At 40.3% G+C, this 10,140-nt stretch overlaps 1 protein-coding gene across 1 annotated transcript; it reads left to right on the forward strand.

Annotated features, from left to right (window-relative positions):
• The first annotated feature begins 2,446 nt into the window (after positions 1 to 2,446).
• Positions 2,447 to 9,920, forward strand: KGD4 (alpha-ketoglutarate dehydrogenase subunit 4). Its single transcript, XM_073344116.1, has 4 exons — positions 2,447 to 2,573; positions 4,595 to 4,658; positions 8,173 to 8,375; positions 9,770 to 9,920. Exons 1-4 carry the CDS (start codon positions 2,535 to 2,537, stop codon positions 9,785 to 9,787), a joined length of 324 nt encoding a protein of 107 aa, XP_073200217.1. The 5' UTR covers positions 2,447 to 2,534; the 3' UTR covers positions 9,788 to 9,920.
• Positions 9,921 to 10,140: the final 220 nt, after the last annotated feature.

A 10,140-nucleotide genomic window follows, 5' to 3' on the forward strand; every position in this document is an offset into this window, starting at 1 on the left:
AGCTCTTCAGTGAAGAAACTTTTCTAACTTAGTTAGAGATCAAAATTAACTGGCCCACTCTTGTGTAGCACCAGTACTTTTGAATCAGGCAGTATGTCTCTCATCTTTCTAGCAAAAAATTGTTTTATACAGAGAGAGAACTTTAACAGAAGTGATGGCATTATAACTTATTTGGTGTATAGTCTGCTCAAGCCAAGCTACAGCATTCTTATCAATTATTTATGTACTGAATTGATAATATTTACAACTTTTCTAACAAAAGTCCATGTACGACATACGGGGAAAAGGACCTGTAGAGATAAATTACTCCGGAGGCATGGAAAAGAGGGCCAGCAACCTTTGTTTGTAGCACAATAAAATACACTTTATTTAAGATACTTGTTCAATGGTACCTCTCACCAGTCAGGTTAAAATGTAGAGAAAGATTGAATAGGGATAAATGTTGGAGAAATTGTGGTGAAAGAGGAGATTTTATGCATGTATGGTGGACTTGTCCAGTCATTAAAGAACAATAGGATGCAATCTGTAACCAGCTATCACAATTTGGTGGATATATTACCCAATGATCCTTTGGTAAACTTCCTAGGGCTTCCTACTGCACATGATCACACAAAAGGAAATGAAGAATTGATCTTTTGTCTGCTAATAGCTGCTCAGCTATTGATAGCATCTCATTTGAAAAATAAAAATAGTCCAACTAAAGAGGAATGGTTCAAAAATATGGGAGATTGTGGTTATGGAAATATTAACATGCCAATTATGTACCCAGGAAAATAGAGGACAAATAGATACTTAGGTATTTGATTACTTTGTATTCAATATTCCAAATACATTCACCTGCAAAAACACCAGCACACCAGTCCAATTTTTGTATATTAACATTTTTGATAGACATGCCTAGTCTGTTAAATGTGTAATCATAGATTTCATTCAGTTTAATAAAATAACTAGAAATGACATGCCATGCCTGTTGTAATTATGCCCACTCTAATACGGTAACATCCTTTTGAATAGAGAGATTAGTACATTCCTGTATAATGTCTCCTTAAAAGCTCACTGTTACAATGATTTTTTTGTTTCTGATATTTATATGGCAAGGATTTGTGAACCTGTTAATATTTCCCAAATAAATAAATAGTAATAAAAATATGTAATAGTCTTTGGAGCTGAACAACATTGGTGCATATGTTACCTTAAAACTCCACAGAACTTCCCCTTTTCTTCAACTCCCAGTCATTGGAGCTCTTTCCTATCATCCTCACCTAGTAGATTTAAAACCAGAAGAGACCATTATGATCATCTAATCTGCCCACCTGTATTAAGACAGGCTGTAGAACTTCATCTAGTGATTCCTATATCAAGCCAAAAATTTATGATTGTACTAGTACACATCTTTTAGAAAGGCATCCACTCTTGATTTCAAAATCTCAAGTGATGGAGAATCCACCACATTCCTTAGTTGGTTAAATCATTTTTTAAAAAGTGCCTTATTTCTAGTCTGAATTTTCAACTTCCACATAATGGATCTTTGGTAGCCTCTCGCTGCTAGACTACTCTGTTTAGGGTGACCATATGTCTGTTTTGGCCGGGACAGTCCATTTTTTAAGCCCTGTCCCTGCTGTCCGGCAAGAACAAACTGGACAAATGCTAAAAAAAAGTGGGGTGCAACCCCTTGTGTGGTGTGGAGGAATGCATGGGGGAGGCATGATGGACAAGTTGCAATGCCAGCCCTGCGCAGAAGGGAGGGCTAGGGTGAATGGCTCAGGTGCCATTCCAGTCGCACACGGAGAGGGGGAGTCTTAGGCTGGCCCTGTGTACGGGGGGTAGAGTGGGGCTGTGGGCCTGCCCCACGGTGTTTCACTTTTTCCCTTTGGGAAAATATGGTCACCCTAACTCTGCTAGACTAATCAGCATTCTACTACCAGATAGCCTCTCCCTGAGTAGGCACATGATAAGGTTCCCTCTTAACCTTCTAATAATACTTCTGACAAGGAAGCCAGGCTTGCTGGGATGGAAGGTTCACAACTCTTTGGAGCAGTGTATTTAAAACACCTAGGTCGGGTCTAATAGTGAATGTACAGCCAAAGGTGCTGGATCTAAGGGTGTGGGGGGTGCTGCAGCACTCCCTGGTTTGAAGTGGTTTCCATCATCTACAGGGTTTAGTTTGGTTCAATGGCTCTCGGCACCCGCACTGTACAAATTGTTCCAGCATCTCTGTGTGCAGCATAGGATTGTACTCAGCGTAGCACTTTGCGAACTGAACTATTGCAGCCATAGCTGCCACAACTGTCGAAGAAAGCCCGGACAGGCTGGCCTTGGAGAGCAACCAATACTCACGAGGCAGCAGAGCCCCGCCCACAGAACCCGACTCCAGCCCCGCCCTCCAGGCGGTTCTGGCCCGGCCACGCCCCCTGCCGTGTCCCCGCCCCTCGCAGAGATCCTGGCTTCAGCCCCGCCCCCTGCCGCGTCCCCGCCTCTCGCGGTGGGCGCCGTGCGCGCGGGCAGGAGGTTGCAGTAACTGGCTGCGGGTCACTATGGGCAGCAAGATGGCGGCCGCCAGCAGGGTCGTTCAGGTAACGAGAGTTGTTTCCCCGCGAAGGGGGCGGGCCCGGCCCGGCGCTCTGCGTTCGGCCGCCTAGGGGGAGGTTGGTGGGATCTGCCCGCCTCTGGCGGCGGCTGGCGGCGCTGGAGCGGCCGCAGAGCGGGAGCGGCCGGGGCTGATGCCCTTGACCTGGAGGTGCCGTTAGGGAGCCGGGACGCCGGGGGAGGGCTCTGGGCAGCGGCGGGCCGATGTGTTTCTGGGCCCGAGTTCGGCGAGGGGGCGAGCGGGTCTGAGCTGCGGGGCGGGATTGCGAGGGCGCTGGGGGTCAGTGACAGCAGTGGGGGCCTCACCTGTCCGGGGGCGGAGCCCGGACTGCCGCAGCCCGGGGGCCCTGTCGGGCCTATCTTGGAGTCCAGGGGTGATCCTCACTTGCCATGCAGTACCTACAACCAGGCTCCCTTCAGAGCTGCTGCCACCATCCCGCACTGGCTTTGTCCTGTGACCACAGCTTGGCTCTGCATGAAGGTGCAAGTGCCGAGGCTCTGCTCCCACGACCCGTGGTTTTGAGGCCAGTTTAATTGTTGGGAATGGGCCACATCCACCCTAGTTGAATTGGCCTCATTAGCACTGAGTCCCCACTTGATAAGGCAACTTACATCTTTTCATGTGCTGTATATTTATACCTGCCTGCTCACTGACAGGTTTCAGAGCAGCAGCCGTGTTGGTCTGTATTCGCAAAAAGAAAAGGAGTACTTGTGGCACCGTAGAGACTAACAAATTTATTATCTGATGACGTGAACTGTAGCTCACAAAAGCTTATGCTCAAATAAATTTGTTAGTCTCTACGGTGCCACAAGTCCTCCTTTTCTTTTTGCCTGCTTACTGTATTTTCCAGTCCATGTATCTGATGAAGTGGGTTATAGCCCACAAAAGCTTATTCCCAAATACATTTTTTAGTCTCTAAGGTGCCACAAGGACTCCTTGTTGTTTTTATTCCAGTCCTTTCCATTCTGGTTTAGCCATGTGGGCAACAGCCTGCTCTGATTGTCTTCAGCTTCTGCTTAAAGGGGCACCATTTTGCAAATCACACCTCTGTCAGAAATATGCACCAGCTATTAGTACAAGTAACCGTTAAGATACATGAAAGGAATTTGAGAAAATTCTTCTTTTCTGTTTTTTCTAGTCTTGTTTCCTTTGTGCCTTTGACAGCATTTTGTGTGTAGTAGAATTTTCTTTTCTGCTTCCTGGACCAAGCAAACAGTGGCTCTACAGAATCCTGATGTCCTCACATCCCTTTCTTCCCTACCCCTGTTGACCAGTCACCTGGTCTGTTGGACCTAGTGCTCCATTGCCTGCTTCTCTTGTGGTATTATTCCTACTGGTATAGGGATGCCAGCAAATTGCATAACTTGCAGTAGCCCTCATGAGAATTATGCAGCCTCAAAATGACCTCATGAGAATTATGCAGCCTCAAAATGACACCTTCCCAGAAATGCTTATTTGCAACTCATAAATTGCTGTTCTTGGGAATGAGGGAAAACCTTCTCTTTTTTTTTTTAAGAAATACACTTTGAATGAAAAAATATCTTAATGCAGATGGGGGTTGAACTCCATACCTGCTAATGAATGGCTTGAGACTAATTAACTCTGTCTCTCCATCTGAGCTAATGTGAAAAGGCAGAAAGGAACCAAAGGTCCCATGATCATAGCACAAAAACCTTAGAATCCAATTTATACTGCAGTTATAGTTACTCCTCTATAAGCTATAGTTAGTTGTTTGGAAACTGAAAAAGCATTGCATTTGCTTTATAGTCTAGTACAACTCTGAATCTGAAATGTCACTTGGACAGTTGTTGCCTTGATTAAAAATAAAATATAAATTATTGTAAATCTCCCAAATCTGGTGTTAATGAAAGCACAACGCAACAGTTGTAAAAATAATTGCTTAGTGTGTAGCATTCTTGCCATGAAAATCTCATGAACTTTTACATTTTATTTACCCAAATTTATATTTTTTTCCCTGCCTCCTTCCACTGCTATGTCTTGTTTTAGGTAGTCAAGCCACATACACCCTTAATCAAGTTCCCGGACAGAAAAAATAGCCCCAAACCTAAAAGTAAGTATTTCATTTGTAAATAAAACTTATACCATATCATACTTATTTGCCTTAATGTTTACATAAGGACCATGACACATTGTTTCTTTTTGGCTTATATGACTCAGTTATTTCTGAGCATTGACCTAGTTTGGTGGCAGCTGCCTGATTTTACGTTTAATGCATAAAACTGAGATTACCTTATTTCCTCTGTTGCCCAGGCAGAGTTTTGAGGATCTCCATTTTTATCCTACTTTAATCTTATACCATGAGCTCATTTTGCAAACACTAATCTCCATTTAAGAGAGGCTGTGCTAAACTCACTTTTGAGCAGCATGGGTTTTCAGTGAAGTTTGCTGCAAAAAGACAGTCTTTTTTTTCCCTTGCTTTGTCTGCAATATTTAAATCCTGGTGGTACCTGTGAGGGCAGTTTACTCCCACTATGCATAAGGGTAAAAAGTTTATATTTTGAAAAACAGTACTTGATCTGACTTTACTGAATATGTGTATATTACTACATTGATGCTTACAGGATACCAGTCACTATCTATCATATGTAGACATCAAAGTTGTCATTTTGCTCCATTGAAATGGGATTTTGTGTATTGTTATGACTAACATTCCTCTCGACTCAATAAAGTATTTGAAACAAAAATAGGAGCTGTTTTTATGAAATTCTAGCCTAATACTTCACTTTTTGTTTGGAGGCTGTGATAATTCCTGGTTCATTCCTCTTTTAATTCAGTACCTGTGAGAACTTCTTAAATATTGGAGTCAAACCTGTTCAGCGCACCTAAAATTAAAGGATCCCTTCCTGTTGATGTCCCCAGAGCTCACCTACTCATTTTAAGGTTTTTCACTGGTGGTGGTAGAGGTAGATATAATGAACATTACAATACTATAGAATTTTGAAAAATGAGAACTTTAATTCTTGGAATCTAATGCCTTCAACCCTAGTGTTGGAAGCACTCCATAAAAACCTTTTTTAAATCTGATGACTGTACGAGAGATTGATCTTCAGTTTATGACCTTCCTGCAAAATATAGTTGGAAGCCACTTTAATTATGCAGCTGCATTTTTTTGTCACCTGTATTACTTTGAACTGATTTACATTTTTCACTTGAGTAGTTGCACTACATAGTTGCTAATAAACTACCCTTTCTCTTGAGTTCGAATACCAGTTAAATCACAATTGAGAATTGAGAGTTTAAGTTTTCCTGTTAATGCCACAAAATATCTATTGGTTGGCTTGATTTTGACCTGAGTTTGAATTCCCATTGAATACTTTTGTTAAAAAATGACGTGTATTGACAGAATTCTGTGCAATGTCTTGGTCAGTTTTTGCCCACACCATCTAATTTGTATCCAGTTTCAACACTCTTTACTCTGTTGAAAATCTTTTTCAATGATGGAATAAACAACTAATTTCTCGTCTCTTATTCTTCTAAATCTGATATGCAAGTTCTGATTAGAGCTGGCTGAAACTCTCAATTTTTGATTCATCAGAAATTTCAGCTTTTCAGAAGTTGGATTTGTTCTCATCACAACAAAACCAAATTTGCTGAAATATTCAGCAAACAAATCCAGGATTTCAATTTGGAGACACTGAAACATGGTGTTTGTGGAATGAAATATGGGAAACTAATCAGAATGCTATTTACTGAATGTCAGTTTAATTGAGCCCCTGCTGGAATTCCCAGGGTCTGTGGTCCAGCATGACTCTTTAGCTTCCCTGGAAAATTTTGGACTAGCTTTAGTTGTGACTGTTTCGTGTGTGTGTAGATATAGACCTTCTTACCTTGATCCATGCCTTTGTCACCTCAAAACTGCTCTGTACACTTTCAATCAATTCATCCTGCAGTGATTTAGAATATGACGGCCTGTATTTTACCATGACATGATGCTTTTGTGGCTGGCTGTCTACTTGACTGGTTGGCCTTTAGGGCTCTGTTCCGGGTTCCCTCCTCAGTCTCTGGGAAGCCTTACCTATACTGCAGGTATCAAGTATAGTTTCTTCACTGTCAACTCCTAAATATATCTCTCTGCTGCTATCACCCGCAGTGTTCAGTCCCACATCTCTTCCTCAATATCCTTGAATTAGATGAAAGTCCACATGGCTAAAATAGAAAAACTCATCTTCCTCTACTTCTTTCTCTGACCTTATCAGCAACTTCATCATCCATCTGGTCGCCTGGGTTGGCAAGCATAGTGTCGCATTTGACTCCTTGTACATTTTGACTCATTTAAGATTGCTAAATCCTGTTACTGCTTATTCTGCAACTATCTTGTCACTGCTGCTTAAATGTTGGTCTTAGGTCTGATCATTTCTCACCTGGGCAACTGCAGCCTCCTCATCTCTGGCTTCCTTGACTTTTGCATTACGCTTACTCTAGTCCACAAATTGAGGCTGGGATGTAGTAGGATGGGAAATACTGCTCCCTTGGGACTTCAGTTAGGAATCTTTACTTCCATAGGATAGTATAATTGTGTAGTCTACTGTGTTGTCAAGTCTAAATCATTTATGCTTCTAGTTCTGTTTTTTTGCCCAGAGGGATGAATGCTTTATAAATATAAACACATTGCCAGTAGAATAATTCATTATCTGTTTTGACCATCTAGCCCCCATCGAGTCCTTGTATTGCTGTGCAGTGCTGACTTATATCACATTCAGAATCTTCCATCCTTGCAGCTTCAAGGTCTTTCTGACACCTAGTTTCCTACTCCTCAGCTCATGACCCAAGTGCTTATTTAGACTTGATGCTGTTTTTTTTTACTTTTCCACAAGTTATTCCATGCCTTCTCTCAGTCTCCTATGCCTGGAACATCTTTCCTGATCCTGTGCATCTCAAATTCCTCAAAACTCACCCATTTTGGTCCATGTTCAGCAACTGACCTCCACCCCCTGTTTAGCCTCCCTGTGACCTTCATTTTGGATGTTACCTACAAACTATAGTATGTGAATTAATTAAAAATACAAACAAAACATAAAAAATGGGTATAATACAAACCACATTTTGTAATATTTCACAATTGCAACCTTCATCCAGTAGACCTGTCCTTTGTCTGTGGACAACTTGTATTGTAAACTACGTGAGTAGAAATATAATGACCAAGCCTTAAAGAATCCCACACGCGTATGGCTTTGTGTAAATACAAATACACTGTGGGGCACTGCATATTCTTAATCTGCGGTTACAGCTTCCCCGTGTAAGTATTTGTAACACTATGTACTGATTTAGCTACCGTTGCGACATCAGTAACTATCCCTTTCAATCTGTGCCTCCTCCAACTCTCAAAATTTGACTGTATCAGTGTTCTCATTGCTGTATTAGTCCCTAAAATTGAAAATAAAGGTATATGGTGAGAAGGAAGGGTTTTTAATTCATGCAAGTAGCTTTATAGTGAAAAATTCAACTGTATGACCAGTACTTTCTAACTTTTACTGACTGCACTAATGAATAACTATATTCAAGCTCTTTAAGGTATTAAAATATTCTCTGTACTTCTATACATGGTTTTGAAATCTGGGTTTCAGTGCAGGAATCTCTACAAGCAAGGGTACCACCACTCCATGCTTCAGCAGCACATATGTCTGTAGGAGACAGACCACAAGCCCTTCAAAACATTTCATCCATTAATAGAGTACAAGGCGCACCAGACACAACAGAATTAGTAAAAATATTACCTCAAAAGTACAGGAGAAAGCTGATATCAGATGAGGAGATGGAATACATTCAAGTAAGTTTTGTTATATTTGTTACTACACATGTCCTCTTTAGTTATTCACTATGTTGAAAACTTTGCAAAACAACTTCTGGACAACATGATAAATATCCTTGCTTTTAAACTCTTGTTAACTTTACACTTACATCAAGCATTACAACTTAGTTTGCAGTAAATGCAAACTAAGTATTCCTCAATACACAAGTTGGGTAGATAAGGTATCCCTATTTGGCAGTTCGGGATACTGACACAGAGAGGCTGTGACTTGCCCAAGGTCACACAGAAAGCCAGTGACAATCAGGATTAGAATTTGTTTTGAAATTCAAGACTACGATTAATCCATTAAACCATGTTGTTTCAATGTCATTGCCTATTGTATTTACAATTGTAGAATGTGCAATAAATAAATATACTAATTTTAATAGAAATACAATGTACAAAGGGTTGATCCTTTCAATTAGGAGTTTATTCAGAGGTAGTTTATGCCCAAAATATAGGTTGTGTGTTTAAAAATAAAAATTACAGAAACAAATATTCATGATTTATTTCACTGAAAACAAACTGAGTTTAAATGCTCCCTTATAGTGTTTGCAAACTAATATTGCAGCATTGTGCAAGTGCATGGGAGGCAGAAAATTTTATTGACTACAAAATGGCATTGTACCTGTAATTCGTTTAGTTTTGAGCACTTCATCACCAGATGGTGACAAATTGGGAGATTAGAGAATATTAAAAATATTAAAGAGCTGGGGGGATGGGTTTGAGGCAAGACTAAAAACTAAATCTGTTAGCTTGGTTAGGTGGTGATTAAGTCCACAAGTATTCAAAGGATATGAACATTGGTGACCGAGAGGAATTTTTATATAGGGTGGAAAGAGGGGATATAACTAGGAGTAATGGAATTAAAGAAGGTGTGAAACTTTCTGATGTTCAGCCTAAAAGTTACCCAAAAATGAGAGGTATTAAACTGTAAAAATCTAGTGGGGAAACAGTGGAAACATCATCTGCTGGACACCTTAGATTATTAAAACAAAGAATGTTTAAACTGGTAACTTGCTTTTTACTGCCTTTTTTGCACTTTTGAACTTGGACAAAGAAAATAACTAGTCAGTTTCTTTTTGCAGGCTTTTATTTACCAGTGTAATGCTGCAGTGTTCATTTTTACATGGACCTATACAAAAAGTTACATAAACATTCCTCAGATTTTGTGAGATTTTTTACAACATCTAAGACAAGTAGAAATGTTGTGTCCCTTCATGAAAGTAATAAATAAAAGGTAGAATTCTTAACTGTGCAATGACCCTGTATTGAAAACAGTACTTCCCTACTCAGTAACAAAGTGCAAACCAGCTTGTCAGCTTCCCTTTCCTTTAGTAGAAGACACGTAATTGTCTGTTTCTCTTTTACAGCGTGGAGGTCCAGAATAATTACAGAAGATACTTGTTCACTACTGTTGAATGAATTATTGTACTCACATTAAAGGCCTTCCTCACTCTATGAATGTTATAAACAGTTTAATAGCTTTAATAAAGACCCTGTATAAAGGGGTGAGAAAGATGAGACTTTAGATACTTGTCTTCTAATTTATGTTTCTGGGCCAGTTTTTCTGTTAAAGGCTGATTACGGTAATTGTCTGAATCCACTTTATAAACCTACACTATTAAAAAGTAACTTAAGCAATAAAATTGTCAAGAATATCTAGTTGTTGATCCACAAACAAAGGTCCAGATCTAGTGCAAAATCTCTCAGGCCCATAAGATGAGCATTGCTACTTTTTATT

Source organism: Lepidochelys kempii, chromosome 5 (assembly GCF_965140265.1).
Source record: "Lepidochelys kempii isolate rLepKem1 chromosome 5, rLepKem1.hap2, whole genome shotgun sequence".
Taxonomy (NCBI): domain Eukaryota; kingdom Metazoa; phylum Chordata; order Testudines; family Cheloniidae; genus Lepidochelys; species Lepidochelys kempii.